General features: G+C 42.4%; 1 protein-coding gene across 1 annotated transcript; it reads left to right on the forward strand.

Annotated features, from left to right (window-relative positions):
* The first annotated feature begins 417 nt into the window (after nucleotides 1-417).
* Nucleotides 418-20423, forward strand: LOC120824346 (uncharacterized). The gene is made up of 63 exons (XM_078108096.1): nucleotides 418-1278; nucleotides 2551-3723; nucleotides 4353-4406; nucleotides 4846-4965; nucleotides 5135-5173; nucleotides 5311-5364; nucleotides 5496-5549; nucleotides 5835-5942; nucleotides 6040-6093; nucleotides 6293-6346; nucleotides 6433-6477; nucleotides 6600-6653; nucleotides 6742-6786; nucleotides 6897-6950; nucleotides 7028-7072; nucleotides 7305-7358; nucleotides 7524-7568; nucleotides 7657-7710; nucleotides 7819-7863; nucleotides 8005-8058; nucleotides 8129-8236; nucleotides 8310-8363; nucleotides 8451-8504; nucleotides 8601-8645; nucleotides 8734-8787; nucleotides 9184-9228; nucleotides 9405-9458; nucleotides 11634-11687; nucleotides 11786-11839; nucleotides 12068-12121; nucleotides 12250-12303; nucleotides 12474-12518; nucleotides 12638-12682; nucleotides 13142-13249; nucleotides 13524-13577; nucleotides 13722-13775; nucleotides 13940-13993; nucleotides 14287-14394; nucleotides 14569-14622; nucleotides 14728-14835; nucleotides 14971-15021; nucleotides 15379-15432; nucleotides 15543-15596; nucleotides 15706-15759; nucleotides 15889-15996; nucleotides 16080-16133; nucleotides 16286-16339; nucleotides 16544-16597; nucleotides 16682-16735; nucleotides 16876-16929; nucleotides 17075-17128; nucleotides 17232-17285; nucleotides 17575-17628; nucleotides 17701-17754; nucleotides 17836-17889; nucleotides 17965-17982; nucleotides 18093-18155; nucleotides 18302-18469; nucleotides 18554-18680; nucleotides 18771-18877; nucleotides 19164-19244; nucleotides 19333-19542; nucleotides 19765-20423. The coding sequence occupies exons 4-63, from the start codon at nucleotides 4861-4863 to the stop codon at nucleotides 19915-19917; spliced, it is 4011 nt and encodes a 1336-aa protein (XP_077964222.1). The 5' UTR covers nucleotides 418-1278; nucleotides 2551-3723; nucleotides 4353-4406; nucleotides 4846-4860; the 3' UTR covers nucleotides 19918-20423.
* The last annotated feature ends 546 nt before the right edge of the window (nucleotides 20424-20969 follow it).

Genomic DNA, 20969 nt, shown 5'->3' on the forward strand with positions numbered 1-20969 from the left:
AGAGAGAGAGCTCTGTATGTGTACATGTATTTGTGAATGGGCTAACGTCTACATGACAGTTTTCCAGACGAGCAGAGTGTGCTGATGCGTCTGGGTCAACGTTGGTCAGGTGAGTTGCAGGAAGGGGAGGGGCTTTCTCAGCAGGAGGCGGAGCTGAGAGTCTTCACTGTCGTCAGTGCCATGGTGCACTGGTCATGTTTGCAGTAAACCTCTCACAGATGTGCCCCACAGATGTGCTGCTGCTGCTCTTCTGTGGGACGGACTGGGGCCCCGCCTCTCCTTCTGCGTCCCTCCATCCGGGCTGCAGCTGCATCTGGACCGCCTACAGGACAGCGTCCCCTTGCGCCTCGGCCCGGGACGGCCAATCCAAAAACATTTGGGCCCGACGCTGCCGGGAGGCGGTTTGCGTCCTGACCACACAAAACCCCTTTACCGTAAGACACAACCTCACCCGTCACATCGCTCTCCGGGCAGCAGCTTCTCGCTCTTATGATCTCAGTGTCACATTCCTCACCTGGGCCACACTCCTCCCCTCCCGACAGGAAAACCAAAAAAGAAGAGGAGGGAGGGTTCAAAGTGAAGATCAACAGCAAATTAAGCATCTCACAGTCATTAGTTGGAGGGAAAAAAGGGACCTTTTAGATGGTGTCTTCCAAAGAATACAACATACAACATACAAATCTACAATGCAAGTGTTCCTGCTGAAGAAGAGGAATAAAACTAGAATGAAAAGAGGTGAATGAGGATGGTGAGCTTGTCCCTCATCCACAGCTCAGTGACAGTTGTCTTTCCCTTTTCCTTCACCATCAATCTGCCCCGACAACAAAGGACCTACACCTACTGTAAAGACCTACTGTAAAGACCTACTGTAAAGGAGCGTCCCCCGTGGACAACACACATAAGTGTCTGTTGCTCTTCACACTCCTGTTCCAACCTTCTGAGTTCCAAGTGGTGGTGACCGAACGGTCTGGCGCTGTGTTGCCACAGGAAGCAGGCGAGCTAGTGTGTGCGTGTGTGTCTGTGTGTGCAGGTGTGTGTATGATTGCATGAGAGTTCACCAGGGTGACCCAAGTAGTCCGTCTGTTGTTGGTCTGTTTGTTTCTATGTGCTGTAAACGTGCAGGTCAGCGCTGGGCTCGTCCTCCAGGGAAGGTGTGTGCTTTTCCCGTTGAGCACCTGAACTTAAGTGTGCGGAGCAGCTGCTGTCGGAGGAGTCCAGGAGAGACGTTAACCAGGAGCCATGCGGAGCGCTGTGATGCTGATACTGCTGCTCAGCGGCGTAAGTCTCTCCATCCTCACTGTCTATTCAAAACGTTAAAAAACTGATAAACTTAAAGATTAGCCGTCTTTATTTTTTGCTTTTTTGTGATCAGAGAGCTTTGAAAAACTTTGAAAAACTTGATTTCTATTACATCAACATTTATTGGAATTGTTGTCTTTAAATCACTTTTTTCTTTTGCTATCTGGAAACGCAGTGTGAAAAGATATAACACATCTTCTCACGAGCTTAGAAATCATAATGGACTGTCTTATCTTCAGTTTTCTTTTCGATGGCATGTAATGAGGTTTAAACGTTTTCCTGTAAATGTTGGCACTGCGATTGAGTTTCTCTACGAGTTTCTTAAGAAGGGACATGCTGCATATTAGCTCGCATATTCCTGAGTCGGGTTCAGGGGGCTTCTTACGTGTGCATGTGAGAGGATGAAAGGCAGGAGAAGATTTTCACATCAAAGAGTAAATCTCTTAAAATACTGTGTGGAAAATGTCTTTGTCGCTTTGGGAAACTGAACAAAGATCAATTTAACCCTTAACAACTCAAAAGCAGTGATGCATGGAGTTACAATTTAGTTTTCATCTTTTTTTCACAATATAGTTACTGGCTAAATTATATTGGTAGTTATTCAGTCAGAAGATTCAGAATCGGCTTGGTGATATCTGCATGTTTTCCCTCCATTACTCATATTTTTCCTGTTTATAGAAAAGGCTTTAACCAAAGCACAGTGGGACCACTGGTGTTGGAGGCCGGGGGAAATGTGTGTGTCGGATTTTAACTGATAATTAAAATAATTAATAATTAAAACTGACTCATAATTTTTTGGCACGGTTAGCAATGCATTGACAATTTATGCTTTTGGTAAAGCTTTTTGTATTGTCACTGTCTCCGCTCAATTTCCAACTAAAACAAAAAAAGTCTTGTCCAGAATCCAGGGCAGATTAGTGCGACGACAACTAGACAGTTTTGTTTTTGACCTCAGCCACAGCCGCTCTTTGTGAAACCGTGAAACAGGTGGAGCTTTGCTGGGAATTATCCGAGCTCACTCAACTACAAGCAAATAAACAGGCAGTTCGGGGATTTAGCAATTACAAAAGTTAGTTCGCACACACCCACACAGTCTTATTAGAACAGGTCTTATTAGGAAGAATGAGTGAGTGGATTAATCAATAGGGCTGAAAAGACGTGGTAATTACAAAACATTCCACAATGTATTTCATATCTCTGCTGCTTTGCATAATGAGTAATATTTTCCCCAATTTCAACCCTTTCACCCAGGAGATTGCTGCTATAAACGAGGTGACCATTAGGCCGGAGACCCGAGTGTCACCCGGAGCAACTAAAAACACAACTCTACAGTCTGGTCCCACTGAGGGGACACCAGTGAGCAATACCTCCCCCCTGAGGACACATCCCGATGTCGAGGTTGTGCACGCCGAAGCTGTAGCGGAAACCCAGCCGGACACAGACACTCAGATTATAAACTCGACCGGTGGAGAAAAGGACAAACCGACGGCTCCAGGTGCCGATGTTGAACCACAGCCTACGTCTCGAAATGGAACTGAGCAGTTTCCTGATGCTCGCCTTGACATACTAGGAGCAATGGAGGAGCCTTTGAGCACTGAAGGAAGCATCGCAGCCAAGGCTCCTTCAGTACACACACTTGAAACTGCTCATCAAGCGATCGAGGAAAGTGCTGACACAGCCCTTTCAAGCCTTAACGTTCCACCTGAGAACCCTGAGGGTGTCTCATCAGAAGCTGCAAGTACAGCAAGTCCGGAGATTGCTTTCCCTCATGGGCCACAGTCTGCTACGAGATCTCCTCATGTCTCAGGTCCCGTCACAGAACCTGGGTCAGTCACTTCCATCGCGTACCCTTCATCCGTAAAGGAGGGAAGAAAGGAGGCACCGCCGCTCGTCATTATACATCCAGTTTCAGTAGATCCAGCTGCTGAACTCTTAAGACATACAGGAGGAAATCTAAAGGAGAACTTTACAGCGCCTCAGAAAGGTCCAGCTTCAAACCCGACTGTTTTAACCTCCACAGTCCAAAGCGGAGAAGCACCAAGTACCAGGAACACGGAGGGGCAGATGGGCAATGTTTCAGCCGGCGCGATGAAAGAAAAAGATGAAATGCATGACAGGTCGCAAACTGTCTCACCCAGGACAGAAATATCATCACGAGCGCTTCCAGGTGAAGAGCAGGTGAGTGGGACATAGACAGAGACACATTCAGAGGAGGAGGACGACTCGGGAAGACGTCATGATAATGACACGGCGTTTTCTGAGGCTTACGACGAGTCCACTCCTGATCGGTTCGGCGCTGAAGGCTCTTTAATCAAATCAGAGACCGAATCCCCACAGCGGTCTGTTGAAGCAGCCAATCAGCCGCCTGCATACGCGGACAGACGTCAGGGGGCGGGATTAACACCTGGGATACAAAGTCAACGGGTAAATCGTTGTTTACATTTTGTGGTATCTGTGTAAATGATCATTACCAACAATCAAAGCTGCATTTCACGTTTAGTCATTTTTGGCGTTATTGTTCTTGATACACTTTAAACGTATTCACAGTGACTTTGAGTTTTAATAACATTATTTATAAACAAACTACACAAGACATTTTAATCACATTTCTGTGATATTCTTATCTCATTTTCTGTCATGACCTTGGATGAAATTGAGTTTGCGCGGAGCTAATTGGATGTCTGAGATGGTAACATATATCCGTGTCCTTTCTAGCACCTATAAAAACATGCAAGTATCTGTGTGTGTGTGTGTGTGTGTGTGTGTGTGTGTGTGTGTGTGTGTGTGTGTGTGTGTGTGTGTGTGTGTGTGTGTGTGTGTGTGTGCGCGTGTGTGTGTGTGTTTCTGTCTGGAATTCTCAACTGAAGAGTATAGTGTTTTGTACCATAAGAAAAAAAAAAAAATTTGATGAGTCAGAATTCAGATGAATTCGGATATCTTACGCTCTGGTTTAAGTGTTCTCGTTCTATACAGCTTGTAGTCCTAATGGGTTTTATTGTTTTTGCCAGCAATGCTTGTCCACATCTGACTGTTCTTCCTCGCTCTTTCATCAGGGGTTGCAGGGTCCACCCGGACGTTCAGGACCACCGGGGCCTAAAGGAGACAAAGTACGACATGCAAATCACACCTTGAATCAACAAACTGTCATTTGAGTTGAATTGCTGTTGCTAAAAAGATGTGTGTCAAACATACTGCACAATGCTGCACCCGGTTAAGTGACTTGTACCCCAGGAGTATCTCTGCACGTGTCTTGGGGGAGTGTTACATGGTGGTTACGATGTGGTGTCCTTTTATGAAGTCAGCTACAACACCTGCACACTTTTGGAGTGTACAATAACTTCAACCTGTAACGTTGATAACACATTTTTGGCAGCTTTTTGTGGATTCTCCCACACCCTAGTGGTCAAAATCTGAGCCTTGAATGATCAATTGCAAATGATAAAGAAAGATTTCTATTACCGTTCACATTGATCAAAGTGTAGAAAGTGTTATTTTGACTCATTCTGTGTTTTACCCGTTCTAGAGACATTGTTTCTGTCCCCTCAGGGTTATCAAGGCGTTATGGGCCGGACCGGGCACACCGGGTATCGGGGCCCCATTGGTCCTCCAGGGATACCTGCTATTGTTGTATTTAAAACCTCTGAGGAAGAGTGGGAGGCTTTCAAGGTACAAACGGGTTTCAATTTTAAGTTTAGTTCATATTGTTTTGCTCATAAGGAAATGTGTTATGTTGTTTTGAAGTTTGATGAATTCAATGAAAATTGGTTTGAGGATAATTCCTTCAAAAGAATTTGTAAAATATAAAAAGTGTCTTGTCTTTGTCATATCATTGCAGAAAAAGAAGATCTATAAAAAGTTGGTTTCTTCATGGCCGGTGGGTGTTTTTCCAATTTCTTTCGATAGAAAATGTATTATATATGTTTTTTTTAATTTTCATTGTAAATGAAATCTTGTTTCAAAAAGAAACCCCCATACCATGAGGATATGTTTTGACTGGCTTCTTATCTTCAGAAACGTTGGGGGCCTCCGGGGCCACCTGGACCTCTTGGAGATGACGGCCCAATTGTAAGTAGATAGAAATGGTACTTGAAAAAAGCCAAGGCAGTGCAGGTTTATTTTTTTATGATGACACCGTGAAAACACCAAACATTGAGGGATCTTTAAAGCCCTCTTTGTGGCTACTTTTGTTTTTCCAGGGGCCACCCGGAATTACTGGGAAACAAGGACATAAAGGAGTTCAAGGGGAAATCGTAGGTACCTCTACTCTATTTGCATCTCTCCAGATAAATGCAGAATCACGTGGACATGCATTTTCTCTACGACGTATGCTCTAATGTCCCAACGCACACACTCAATATGTTTTTAACAGCATCATTTAAAAAAAAAACTATACTATGGTAAAATACCATTCAATGAACGACCTCATCACTGATTTGTATCACGAATAAGAAATCACATTATGTCTGTTTTTTCCACAACAGTAGTTCTCATGAGACCAAGCAAGTTGCTTTACATCTTGCGTTTGTGTACTTTAGGGCAATCCCGGACCACAAGGTATGCCGGGCCCCGAGGGCCCACCCGGGCCAGAAGGCCTCCCAGGACAGAACGCCGATCCGGGCCCTCCAGGCTTACCTGGTGAACAGGTAAATCTGCTGAGAAACATTTTAAATGCATGTGTATTTTGGTGGTTATTTATGTTATACATAACGTCCTTCACGTTCCCCTGCTTGCCCCCCAAAGGGTCCCCAAGGCTATAGAGGAGAGAAGGGCTGCAAAGGGGAGCTGGGTGAGTGGGTAAGAGTGGCCTGGACTTTTAATGTTTTGGGGACTGAAATTTTTAAGGCACCAAATAAATTTGTTTAACTATCTATCAGTATTGTTGCATTTAGCCTCGCACTATTTTAGTAGCACAAGCTCAATTATCAAATTGTAAACACTGGCTATTACAGAGGTGTGGTATTCTTTTGTGAAGTTGTCATTTCTCTGTCTTTAGGGTTATCATGGGGAGGCTGGACTGCAGGGACCCAGAGGACGAAAAGGGGAAAAGGTAAAATTCCACTACAGACACACACAAATTTCGAGAGTGCTGGTGTGTTTCTCAGGAATTCTGATTGTTCCGTCTGTTGTTAACAGGGAAATAATGGATTCAGAGGCATCATTGGTGTCCCTGGCTACACAGTAAGAAACTATTGGTTTACGGTTTAATTACAGCCCCTTCCGTTTTCCGGTCATTATAGAGTTGTCATTAAGTGCATTTTGAAGATTTTCATTGCAAAATCTGAGCTGTCCTTTGTTTACAGGGGCTGCCGGGAGCAAGGGGTCCTCCTGGTTTTCCAGGATTATCAGGATTTACGGTCAGTATAATACAGATGTTTAGAAAATAGAATATAAATAACAATAATTACATGTTTCCTTATAATGTGACTGATGATTATTTTTCAGGGAGAGATTGGATCTGAAGGCTTTGGTGGACGACCAGGTCCACCTGTAAGTTTTATTAGCACAATATTTTATTGCAATGTCTTCAATAAATTAATAAAACAAAGATGGTGGATTAAATAATGAGATATGATGGGCATTTATTATGTGCTGCTCAGGGTAAAATGGGTCCATGGGGATTAAAAGGTGTCCTTGGAGTTAACGGACCTCCGGTAAGAATGCAAGTGGATGAGGTTATAATCCAATTTCACCAATAAACATTCATTGTAACAATAGTTAACGCCACCAGGGTCATCAAGGTGAACTGGGCCCAAGAGGAGCAGCTGGACCACAGGTGAAGAGACACTTACAGATGTACTCCTTCTCACAGAGATGAAATAATTACAAGCTGGTAGCATTTACTTAAATTCTAACCTGTAAATATATTGTGTGTGTGTGTGTGTGTGTGTGTGTGTGTGTGTGTGTGTGTGTGTGTGTGTGTGTGTGTGTGTGTGTGTGTGTGTGTGTGTGTGTGTGTGTGTGTGTGTGTGTCTGTGTGTGTGTGTGTGTGTGTGTTGCTCCACCAGGGCGAGCATGGTCCTGATGGAGCAGTCTCTTCTCCCGGTGTCCGTGGCCCTCAGGTACAACCCTTTGATGCATTTCAACCGGAAAAGGCATGAGACCAAATGTTAAAGTTGTACATGAAAAAAGAAGTTCCTCCTTTACAAAGAAAGACTAATGAAATGCTTTGCTTTCATGCAACATGAAGAAGACTGATGATGATGATGATTTTGTCTTTCTCACAGGGCAATCCAGGACCAGATGGACCTCCAGGTCCTAAAGGAGACCCTGTGAGTACACTTCAGGGAAAAACAACCCAGCAACGATTCATCATTGGACCGCCGGCGTCGTTTTAAAGTCCCTTTGTTGTGTCAATAGGGCAATCCAGGAGATGAAGGGGACATTGGGGAACCCGGACCACCTGGACTCACGGTGAGACATCAAGGCCTCCTGCACAAGCAAAACAAATTCCTTTAGAAGGAGATAAGAACTCAGATGGGTTGTAGTGATGTCATGTTGTTTCCTTCTTTCTAATTTCAGAGAGCCAATGGGAATCCAGGAAAGCCTGGACCCTCAGGTGATCCCGTAAGATTACTTAAAGCAATCTTACCTCAATTATGACTTGTGGCCATATGTAATGACCTTAATCTCATCAAGTTAAACTCAAACGGCCATTTGGGGTCCTAGTGGCTGTGCTAAAAGTGCAGGTGCGCTTTTGTCTCCCAGGGGACCAAAGCCAGGCGAGGGGACAAGGGTAATCCAGGGTTCATGGGAGACCTGGTGAGATCCTGTTGATTGTTGATCCTTTTGTTGGCAGATCAGTAGCTCAGTTTAATGTCTTTCTGCTCAGGGACCTCCAGGAAAACAAGGAAAACAAGGACTGATGGGGCGGCGAGGCCCTTCGGGATTCGAGGGACTCGGGGGACCAGCAGGGCCACCGGGACTTCCTGGACCCAGTGTGAGTGAAACAAAGGTGATGAGTGAGGACATACTGTATAGACACCATTTTACACCCACCTTTATGGTTGCAGGGCTTTGACGGCATCATGGGGGAGCCAGGGAAGCAGGGAAAAGATGGACTGAAGGTGGGTTTTGAGAAAGTAGAAAGAACAATTAAGTGTTTTTATCTATGTGTGGTCGGATACATTCACATACAAGTATTATTTTTCAAGGGAGATCGTGGGCCAAATGACATTCCAGGAATTCCTGGACCTCGGGGCGACAAGGTAGGACCAAGATGCACACTATTTATTAATTGATGGTGGAAAAATCATCATATCCTTATCCTGATGTGTACATCCTAAACAATTATGATAATATAGGGTCGAGAGGGTCGAGCAGGGTTTTCTGGATTGCCAGGTCCAATTGTGAGTATAGGATTGAGTGATGAAGTTCATTCAAGATGTTGCACACTGTACTGTTCACACTACTGATGTGGTTGTTTTCTGCTTCTAGGGAGAGATGGGAAAATCTGGAGAGGGAGGACGTGAAGGACAACCTGGTATAAAGGTTCCTACGTGGCAAAACTTTTTATTCTGTCCTGACAGTTCAAAGATACATTTTTACTTCCTACTTGCGATTAGATATGTTTCATTGACAGTTTTGACAAAGTAATATATTTACTTAACAAACCCATAATTACTATCATAATTTAAGGCTGCTTATGGTATATTTATTATTATATTTGTAGATTGTAGTCTATTAAAACATCTTTTATGATCAAATTATTCCTAATCATCTGATAAACTAAATATGAATTGTTCATTTTTCTATTTAAAAGTATCTTCTCTGTCCATCCAAAAAGCACTCAAGGGTTCATGCAATTCACGGTTGTTTCTCTGAAATTGCTGCTGTTATCAATGTTAAAGAGGCCGTGTGTTTGATACATGTAAACATTTTGTGAAGGGATTGCTTGGACTTCCTGGAGTTACTGGACCCAAAGGCCTAAAGGTGATCAGAATTATATAAATAATGTTGAGTTTCGTTTATAATTTAAATATGACGATATTAGTTGTTCCATTTCAAGTATTGGTTTGTGAACGTCTCACTAGGATAATGGCATAATTTTATAATATCAAGAATCCTATATTTCATCCCCGAAAAAACTTTTTTTTGTCTCATTTTAGGGATTTCAAGGTGATTTTGGTAACAGGGGACAGGATGGTCCTCCTGGAGCTCTGGTAAGACCCACCCACAATAAGTTAACACTTTTTGGTTTAATCACATATCTCCTCCATACACTATTATCATGTAAATGCCTCTCTATTTATTACTGTTGTGCATGAACAGATTAAGAAATGTTCAAAATATAGGAAGCCCACACAGCCAGCCGCAATATATGTTAATTTTTAACTAAAGGTTAAATAAATGACTCTTCAGTAGGACCTTTAAGAGGATAGTTTGGAGGTTTTGAAATATGGTTGAACAAGGTTTGCGTCCGTTAAATCTGATTACATCACGCCCCAAGCTTGGAGAAAGAGTTACCACAGGGAGGCAAAGCCATGAACAGCTGTGGATGAGGGCGAGCGGGTAAAACGTGTACTGAGGGCTTTCTATCCATAAATGCTCTCCACAAAGGAGCCAGACCTCATTGGAAAAAAAAAACAACTCCCTTGATCTGGAATGGCATACCATCCATCCATCCATCCATCCATTGTCAAACCGCTTATCCTGCACACAGGGTCGCGGGGGGGCTGGAGTCCATCTCAGCCAACTTTGGGCGATAGGAATGGCATACCAATGCACTCTAAAAAATTTCTCCGCAAATTAACGGTATTTTACTGGCAGCAAGGACGCCAGGAATTTACCGTTATTTTATGGTATAATACCGTAAATGGTTTTACACTATGTTACCGTAAAATGGATTACTGTATGTTACCGTAAACTTTGCTGTGAATTAACTGCAATTTACTGGCAGTCGACGCTGGTAACTTACTGTTTTGTTTACAGTGCCCTACCGTAATTTACGGTATGTTGTCGTATATTGGATTACAGTTTCTTACCATACGATTACTGTTTTTGTGTTATAAATACCAAAATGTTAACGTTTACTTATAACCGTATACTTTTGCATTTAATTCCCCACAAATTAAAGAAAGACAACCAACCTCCTTTCGGTCATAGTGGTTGGAGTTTATTAGATGCCTTTAAGACAAAAATGTTTGGCATTTGTAACCAAGATCAAAACATAAAATATGCCGCATGTATACAATAATAAAAAAATGAATCATAAAATCATTGGGAACAATGTAAACTAGCTGCAACAATACGCTATGGAACACTTTCAATTGACCGCAGCAAACGGCTGGCGTCCTTAATCCAGTGCCTCTGTAAAACAAACCAAAATAAAATATTTTGAAACACTGTCATTGGTAAAATATTAAAATTACAAAGTTGAGGAAGACAACAAGATGTAAGGAAAGAGAATGTTAATCATGCTAGGCAAATAGCACTTACCAACGTTACTTGGAGAGACGAGGCAATGAGCAACTCCTCCGATGTTGAACTGCACAGGTGTTCTGGATGAACTGAGACTACACGTCTTTTATAATCTTTACATTCCGGCCACTGAAACGACAGTGAAGGCGGCGCATGGGATAGGGAGGGTGAGGTTGGTGGTTTGAATCCTGGCTGCTCCCTGTGGCAAGTTGAAGTGTCCCTGAGCAAGACACCTAACCCCCAATTACTCCACATAAAATGATGTCAAACCATGGGCTTTTTGGATAAAAGTGACAGCTGCATGTATAGTAGTGTCCTGTAGGTCAAAGTCATCATCGTATCTCATGAGATACTATCTCATTATGATGACTTACATGACCTGTTTTTCAGTGGCTGACATGGGCTTCCATACATTACCTACAACAGATGTAGATGGATTGTGATTCACTGCACTTGTATGTGTATTTCCACCACTTCATAAAATATATGTAACATGCAGTTGAATTACGGTAGTCTGCTATTATTGTAAATTGACAGCTTTAACTGTTTATTCATGACATTGGCCGTTAATTTACAAGCAAGGGACGGAAATTTAACTGTATGTTACAGTTATTATGACATACTGTAAGATACCGTTAGAAATGCACCGTAAATTTACAGCACTTTGTTACAGTGTGTTGAAAGTATTCTAAACATAGCCTGCACTAAATACTGTTTGCGACCGTCCCTGTCTGCGCCCGTTAACTGCTTGGCATCCGTGACGGTGCTCCTGTCTACTTTGCCCGGCTGTGGGCGTGCCAGTCGTCAACACATGCGAGTAATACACTATGGATAAGCGCCTCATGCATCCCAACGCCATCACAGGTAACAAAGAATATATACACATATGTGATGATCTAATGTCGGATTTCTGTTAGGGACCAATTGGTTACAATGGAATGAATGGGGACACTGGACCCGGAGGAGTGAAAGTGAGTTTACTTTCTATAATTAACACAGAAGGAGTAAACTTGCTCACTTTACTGTGTTGTCAATGGATAGCTGATGGTCTCCTAAATGTTTTTAACAGGGTTTACTGGGGAAGACAGGAGCTCTCGGCCTCCAAGGACCTGTGGGGAAGAGTGTGAGTAGTGATCACCTTTGTTTCCTTTTTTTAATCTCCTATTTTATGAAATAAAACTGGATCTAAAAGAGGATCGTAAATTGGATAAGTTGCTCTACAGCTACTTTTTTATTGATGTTTAGTTACGTATCCATGCAATATCCCCGTAGGTTGGGCATTTTAAATCAAAAATGTGTGTGGCGCTAACATAATAAGTTGATTCATAAAGGTGTTTGTGTCAATCCACAGGGAGAAGCTGGCAGCAGAGGGATGAAGGGAACACCAGGAAAGCCAGGGGAGAGAGTGAGTTATAACATGACACAGTGCAATTTATTGGAAACATCTACGATAAAAATACCTCGAAGTGCCATAGTTCAATGTGTAATGCATCCACTGTGATGATGTCGAGATTAATGGCATCTCTTCTTCAGGGGGTTAAAGGTAAAGAAGGATCCAGAGGGTTTCCTGGAAGTGAGGGCATAGAGGTATTTATAAGTTAGAATCTTCGTGTTTGTTAACGCATGCATTTTAATCAAAATACACATTAGTAACACAAACTGTGTCATTCTGTCGCATTGGACAAATATGTTCCCTTATTAACTCGCTCATGGTATACATTTAATGGCCCGTTCACCTCGTTATATCTGTTGTTAAGGGCAAGAGAGGTGAGATGGGACCAAAGGGAAAACAAGGCCGCCCAGTAAGTGATCTAATTCCTTTTATTTGTTTCACTGATCCAGTTTATAGGCTACGACTGCCACTATATCTAATTACTAATACGTGTTTATGTCAAAGCAATAACTTTTTGTTTGTGCTCAGGGTGAGATGGGCATGCCTGGACCAAGGGGATACAGGGGATCTCCTGTAAGAGGATTTCTACACATTCATCCATCCATCTCTATATCCATCCATCCATCTATACATACATACTGATGTATGTATCTGGATGTATCTATCTATACATCCATCCATCTCTATATCCATCCACCCATTTCTATATCCATCCATCCATCTATATATCCATCCACCCATCTCTATATCCATCCATCCCTCTATACATCCATCCATCCATCCATCCATCCATCCGTCTATTTATATATGCATCCATCCGTCTATTTATATATGCATCCATCCAGTCCTTCACTTTCTAACATCAAGCTTACGTGACAAGATGATCTTTTTTACATTTAAGGGTTTTTGTTTTTTTCACCCAGAAAGCTTTTTTGGGGGGGAACCATATCCAACTGTGCGTTTGTAAAGCCAATTAGGACGTTGTCAATTATGTTCCTAAATAAAACCTGAGATGAACTGTTTTTTCTCCAGGGTATTCAGGGTAATATTGGACCATGGGGCGATGCCGGGCCCCGTGGCCTTTCAGGTGACCAGGGGCCAGTAGGTCCAGTCGGCCCGCCTGGAGTTACAGGTTACCCAGTAAGTTTATTTTAGTTGTCAAGCATAAACGCCATGCCGTGCGCGAGTGTCCTGAAGAGCTCATTACGAATTTCAAGTTCTCCGTCTCCCTGTCTTGTTGACCAACATAGCAAGTAAAGGTAGCGTGTACGGCCCTGGTCCAGACTCGCTTTTGTTACATTTTTGTTTGATAAGTCAAAATGTCGGCCATGTGTTACTGAAATAGCTTAGAAAACGGTCAAATTTGAAACATATTTGGACTTTTTTGTGCAGTTTTCTACTACTCCATATTTAGGGTAAAGACGGATCTCGGGGACCAACTGGATCAGCTGGTGTCAAAGGAGATAAGGTAAAGCTATTTATTTTACGGAGCTTCACGGAACGTGCTTCACTAATACGGTGTACAAGTATAAAGTGTATAGTGAGGGAGCGGGTCTGTGTAACCATTTCAGTTCAATGATTCATCATTGGGTTGTTTCCGTCGCCTTCTCAGGGATCCAGAGGAGCTTTGGGGCAGGAGAGAGTTGCTGGTCTCGATGGTGAGGAGGTAGATTGATTAGACTGTGCTGATATCCTTTCTGATTTAACTGAATGCAAAAACACTCAAACGTCTAAAACACAGGACTTCAGGCTTAAGCAGTCTGCAGGTTTGACAGAGCCTTATGTTATGCTTCATTGTGTGTACAAGTAACCCAGTTGTTTTGTGTTTAGGGTCCAATTGGTCTACGGGGACCTGAGGGGTCATCTGGACAAAAAGGCCCATCTGTGAGTATTTATTTTTACAACAAATTCTCAATGGCCATTACAAACAAAGCGCAGGAACAAAATCATTTTAAAATGCGGCATACAATTTTACATATATTCCATAAAAGGTCACTTGAGCTGGATATTTTGCCACCAAATATGCATAATACTAGACTTTATTCAATAACCTCTTTTGGGGGAGCAGGTTATTGTGCCGGCATGTTTCTCTTTAGATTTCATAGGGTCCCGATTGCAGCGATTAAGACACACCCTGCATACAGAATAGGACGTAAATGTATTAACTTACATTTCAGGGTGCAAAGGGAAACACTGGGACTCCTGGACAGAAAGGGTCAAAGGGAGCTGAAGGCGACAGAGGCAACCAAGGGCCACAGGGTGCAAAGGGGCCACCAGGCAGACAGGTTGACAGGACTGCATTTCTGCAGCAGTTTTCCACAATATCATCACAGTACTTTGCATCTCGTCTGTTTCTTCTAAATCCAAATGTCCGGCAGCCCCTGATGTCTGAATATTTTTAAAGTTTCAATTAAAAAAGCATAAAGTGTCCTGTTTGCTCTGCCTCTTGTATTTTGCAGGGATACGATGGTTCACCGGGGGAGAGGGGGAAACAAGGAGTTCCTGGCCTCAAGGTCAGTCATTTTCGTTGTCGGAAGTGTTGTGGGTAAAATGAATGCACGAAGCGTTGGTTAGAGTCCAAAGTGTGCAATGACGACACACATTTGATGCTTTCACAGGGTGAACCGGGTACCAGAGGTTCATCAGGTATGCCTGGACCATTTGGGCCAGGGGGCAACACCGGGGCCGAAGGGATCAAAGGCCACAAGGGGTCCCAGGGGCACACTGTCAGTAACAGATTCTTTGACCAAATTTCTGTACGATGACGTTGTAATCAGGATAATGTAATTTAAGAGAGGCTCTATATTCTATTGTTACAATAAAAAACAGTGTTTAACAAGTTTAACGCTTTCTCATTCCAGGGCCTTCCTGGCAGTTTAGGTCCCGCTGGACAAATTGGGACATCAACACCGGTATGTGTCATTGGCATGAACATATTTATCACGTAATATTTTTAAAAACTCCACAATTATCATGGCAGAACAACACAAGCTTTAATGTGCTGAAAGTTTCATCCTTTGCATTCAGGCCAGCTATATTTGTAACTAAGCATGCACCATGAATATTTAACCACTAGGTGACAGCAGAAGCAGTGTCTCCTTCCATTTAGAGACACTTCAGTCTCAAATACATGGTCGTATAAATTAAGATTGTATACATAAAACTGCTTTTCATAGTTTGGTTGCCATACAAAACAAATATGACACAACATAATTGCCTGATCTTGTATCAATAATTTGACTTACTTACTTCCTTTTACGTCTTTTCAGGGATTGCCGGGCACGAGAGGCGTTGAGGGCAAAACTGGAATCACTGGACCGAAGGTGTAATGAGTGATTTATTCTTTCTGATGCACCAAAATGCTTCGGTGCAGCAAGTGTGATCCGTCCATCTTGATTCCATGCTGTCTCCGATCTGTATTTTTGCAACTCAGGGCATTCACGGTGAGACGGGCAAGCTCGGCCTTCAAGGCATCGCAGGAGACATGGTCGGATGTCATTACGTATTACTTTATTGCCTCATAAATCCGGTCACCATACCCAATTTACACAAAGATGTAACCATAGTGACGCGCTGTCTCCATTTGTAATCCCCAGGGCATTCAAGGTCAAAAGGGAGCAAAAGGAGACGACGGGACCAGAGGATCAGGGGTAGGAAAGCACATTTTAAACTGAAGGGATTGGTTTCAATGTTACTGAGCGATTTGATATTGTATCAGCTATTAGCTTCGGTAAATAGAGGTTATGTTATGGTATTATTATGTGTGTGACTATGTTTAGGGGAGAGTGGGCAAGATGGGGTTCATTGGCATTCCCGGGGCCAAAGGTCTACCTGGGCACGCTGGTCCTCCCGGGCCTCCAGGATTAAAAGGAATTGACGGGCCAAAGGTAAAAGGAAGCCACCGCTCATCTCAGATGAAAACTATAAAATGGAGACAAATCTTCACATTGATTGTTGTATCTTCATAAAGGGTAAAAGAGCCAATTCTGGAAGGAATGGAAACAAAGGAGCTCCTGGAAAAACTGCAAGTTTTATTTCAACCTGGAATTCAAAACTTTTGTTTTAATTTACACCATTTTATTCATACTTTGTAAGAAGTACACTTCCCGTCACTTCATGTGAACGCCCTGATCACGGGCATTACTTTGATCTGGTCTAATGAAGTGGCTTGTGTAGGGCGATGACGGCCTGCCTGGTAGACCAGGACCTGCTGGACGACCTGGGAAACCTGCAAGTATTCCTTTTCACCGATTGAGTTTGTCATTGTATTAACAAAATCCATTACAGCTTTCTGAAATCGCCGCTCATTCCAAGTAATACGATTAAAATAACATGCAAAGGTTACGCTGATAAGCTGTCACGATGAACGCACAAAAGGTTAACAGTGAGAAATCCGTTGACAATTAGTTCCTGGTCTTGTGATCTCGTTATCAGGGCTTGAGCGGTTTGGACGGGTTACTCGGGGTTGAGGGAAATGAAGGAGATCCGGTAAGTGAAAATGTTGCATTATACAATTTAGTCTGCCGTTCAACTTTTTAACTAAATCCAGTCCCACCCCTGCTCATCCCAAAGGGTGATATAGGTTTCCGAGGACCTCCTGCACCTTCCGGCAGGCCTGGCAAAATGGTGAGCTCTAAAACAAACATGAATATTGTGTAGACCTGTAGCATAAAACCATTGGGATGCTGCCCTTCTCATAAATATGTGTTCTAGTTTGGCCTACAGATTTAGAATGATAAATACATTTAAAACATGTGTTTTTGTAGGGAAAAGCTGGATCTCCTGGGATCAGGGGAAACAATGGAAAACCAGGGTTCAAGGTGCTATACTATGTTTTTTATTTTGATTTAAGATAATACTCAGAATGATATGTACAGTTTGTTCACTGTGTTCGGACGTGTATACGTTTTATTAATCTAGTTCACTGTGCTGCGATTAAGCATCATGTCCCATTGTGCCTCTCAGGGCCAAGCTGGACCAAAAGGAAAACACGGACCGCCTGGACCGATGGGGCCGAAGGTAAACACGCGTGTTCAGCATAATAATAAGATCACTGAAATTTCTAAACAGAGTACCTCTTACCATAACATACATAAACGTCTCATCGCCGGTGGTGATACAGGGTATTCCAGGACTGAGAGGGGAGAAGGGCGAGTCGGCAGCCACCGGTCCGAAGGTAAAAGTCAGAAACTGCACCTCTCTCCTCACCGGGATCAGGTTTTTCACTGCAAAAAAAAAAAGATTTGGAGAGGAGTGCTTCATCCATCTGGCAGATTTTCACATTGCTTCGTCCTCGTCTGTGAGTGATGGAAGGTTGTTGCATGAGCCAGTGAAGAACCCATTCAAGATTTAGATCGGTTCCAAACCCCTTCCATAAATTCAGAATCCCATTGCTTGAATGGTTTAAATATTGTGTCAGAAGACTTTTTTTAAATCATTCCCGCCCTTCTTCTCTTCACCTATAGGGCCTCCCAGGCGACATGGGAATGCTGGGAACAATTGGGCCACCTGGGCTAAAGGTAGGTTGAACTGCTTTTAAATATGAAACGATTTAGATTGTGCTTCATTGACAATTCCAACTTTTGTCTTAGGGAAATCCGGGTTTGCAGAGTCCGAAAGGTCAAAGTGGTTATAAAGGAAAGCAGGTAAGTTGTGTTTTAATTTTCTTCCACATTGTTTTTTTGCAGGTGGTAAAGTTATTAATCAACTTCTGATTAATTGTCTAGGGGGATGCGGGTCCTCCTGGTCCACCTGGGAAAAAAGGCTTCCTTGGACCTACTGTACGTTTGATATTATAACTAAAATAATGACTGAAACGTTTCATTGAAGCCTTTTATGTTCTGTCTCTGTTACAGGGCCAGCTCGGAAAGAAGGTTAGAGGCTGTTTTTGTTCATGACCGTACATGACTTTTTGTTAAATGCTTTAAAAATTCTGTTCAATTGAAAAGATCAGCAGCCTGTGACTGAGTTTGGGCCTTCTCAGGGAGTGAAAGGTGTCCAAGGCATGAGAGGAACAAAGGGAGTAAAGGGCGAGCGTGGACCTCCAGTAAGTCATGTTACACCGGCAATATAAGTAAACAAATGAAAAAAATGAATATTTTACCTGATTTATATAGTTCATTGTAAAAAGAAATGACAATGGGTGTGAACACTGCTCATTCGCCATGAGATTTGTACCATGCTCTTCAACAGGGGGAACCAGGTCCATCTGGTGAGCGCCGGCCTAAACAAAGCCAGCCATCAAAGCCTGAGCCAAAACCCGGTCAGGAAAACATGCTGAGGCCCAAAACCAGACCCGGTACAAGATCAAAACTGGAAAATGTGCCACCCGGCCTCCTGCAGCAAAGAGGACGACAAAAGGTCTGCACAAGCTTTCCTCTCACGTATCTCAGATTATTCCTTTTATCCGGTTGAATGACTGAATGATGGATCCCTCTGTCGCAGCCCAGGCCGGTGTCCAGGAGATGGTCCGAAGTTGACGAGGAAACGCTCAGCCGGCCTCGGGGAACCAAAGAGGACCCCGCCACCACCTGCTACGAGCTGAGACTCATCCACCCACATCTGGATGATGGTGAGGGTCTGAAAAGGTTCATATGTAAATCTGCTTGTGTAGATAATCTCTGTATCGCAAATTAGACGGCTTCATTCGACTGTTTTTCAGGCTATTTTTACATGGACCCCAACCAAGGCTGTCCCTTGGATGCTGTGAAGGTGTTCTGTAACTTCACAGCAGGAGGAACAACCTGCATCGACCCTTTACTGTCTCAGGTACATTTATTTTCACCTGCCAGGGTCAACATTATAGCGGCTTTAAGGCCATGAGAGGAGGGGCTCACTTTCTAGTTACACAACATACCATTAAACATGCTGTTTGGATGGGATTGTGTTAAAAATATGATAAGATGTTTGCCATTGTAATAGATATTCCATCACATATAATTTGTTGGAATTAATATACAATAATGAAAATGAAAAGCTCCTTTTGGAATCATTTTAATACACAATAAAATATAAGAAGGAATTGATTAAAATTGCCAATGTTCTATTCTCTCAGATTAAATTCAGTCGGGAACTAGAAAAGAAGAAATCAAACATTTCTTTCCAGTGGTTCAGTCAGCAGCACGGTGGAAACAAGGTAACGCTGTTGTATCGCTTGAGGAGCATTTAATGCTTCTGATGTTAGTGAGCCATTTCCTCAGACCATTTATTTTTCTCTCTGATAGTTTGATTACGCTGGTGTGGAAGTCGTCCAGCTGAGGTTTCTGCGGTTACACAGCCACACATCTTTCCAGCGCATGACTGTCAGCTGTGCAGCGAACCTCTCCAGTAGTGCTGGAAAAACTAATTCAGCCAACAGGATTATTCAGATCCTGGGAGACTCTGGCGAAAAAATCTTTTCCAACATTACCTCGGTGTCCAGAAAAGGATGTGAGGTAGGACACATAATATAATAATATATAACATAATATTTTTTTATTTCAAAACACCATTTCTTTGAGCCATTTAAGAAGAAGAGAAGAGGCATTTAAGTGTGTATTATTATTTTTTAAACTACACAGAGAAAGAATTGTATTTGAGATGTATTGAAATAACAGGAACTAGCATTAGTGATATAATATTCACAGGAAATGTTCTTCTGTCTGAACATTTTGCAGGTGGAGGTGGTTGTGATGGTTCGGGGGAGCACGGAGCTACATCGAGGGGATATGGAGTTACTTCCTGTCAGAGATCTTGGTGTCGAGATGAGGTCGTTATCTCCTCTTGTCTCTGAGTTCATCGTTGTTTTGGGACCCCTCTGCTTCTTGTGACCTCTGAGCAGCGTGTGTGCTCGTTTGGTTTTGTGCCTGCACAATGAACTGTAAATATCTCTTTTATGTAGGAAGCAGGGATTCATTATGTCAACGTATTTCAACTTTGTCAGGCTTTATTTGGTTTTGACTTTACTGTTTTTAGGGTATATTTATTGAATTGTCTAGATTTTTTCATGTGAAGCATTTATATAAATAATGTTTTATGTAACAAATAATTTAGTTTGTTTGTATGGTATTTACAAAAAGTTTTTTTTAATGCTACAACGCAGAGAATCTGTGTCTCAATCATCCTCGCAGGGAAAGATATGCAACACTATCAAAATTACATTGTGACTTGGAACATGTGATAGGAAACCGAGATATTTCCATATATTGTATTCCTGCACCATAGAGTAGACGCTCAATTCAAGATGAATATGTCCTTGTGACATTTTTCCTCTGTGATTTTTTATTGTGTATGTATTTTGAGATCTTACGCCAACTAAATAAAAGTTTGCCACTTATGCCAGGCTGTCATGTTTTGATGCAAAACACCATTTGTAAACAGTTGAGAGGATGGGTTTGGAAGCGTTCAAGTTCAAGGGTGTTCAGAAACATACGTTCCCTCTCAATATGCTCAATGCAGGAACATTTCAAAAATATATTTCTTATGTCTATCTAACCTGTGTACAACTGTCACAACGCATCATTGGGACATTGTTGTGACAGGACATGGCCTTCAGCGAAGCCACATGCATAATGAGACCTCCCCCAAACCCACCTCATAAATTCACTCAAAGTCCCTTTTAGTCATTTAATCTGTACAAACACGCCTGAAAAGAAATCTGCAGTTATACTTTCATACGCAGGAGAAATACATCAATACATCAGATGATGCAGTTGGTAATTATTTTTTATAAATGTATCCCTGTGTCTTTTTGTCTAATTGTATTGGCCACACTCGGCTCATAAGACCAGGTCATGATTTATGACACGTTGCGCTTTACTTACTTGTTGTTCAGAATTGATTTTTAATCAGTAAGTCAGTCAGTAATTACTCATCTTTTTTT

This window comes from Gasterosteus aculeatus, chromosome 8, assembly GCF_964276395.1.
Source record: "Gasterosteus aculeatus chromosome 8, fGasAcu3.hap1.1, whole genome shotgun sequence".
NCBI classification, from domain to species: Eukaryota; Metazoa; Chordata; class Actinopteri; order Perciformes; family Gasterosteidae; genus Gasterosteus; species Gasterosteus aculeatus.

Excerpts from the sequence above, each read along its gene's own strand:
- LOC120824346 (XM_078108096.1), top strand. The coding sequence starts at position 4,861 with ATGGGCCGGACCGGGCACACCGGGTATCGGGGCCCCATTGGTCCTCCA. Across the intron at positions 8,237-8,309 it reads CGGGACTTCCTGGACCCAGT|GGCTTTGACGGCATCATGGG; the intron begins GTGAGTGAAACA and ends TTATGGTTGCAG. Across the intron at positions 19,245-19,332 it reads AGCAGCACGGTGGAAACAAG|TTTGATTACGCTGGTGTGGA; the intron begins GTAACGCTGTTG and ends TCTCTCTGATAG.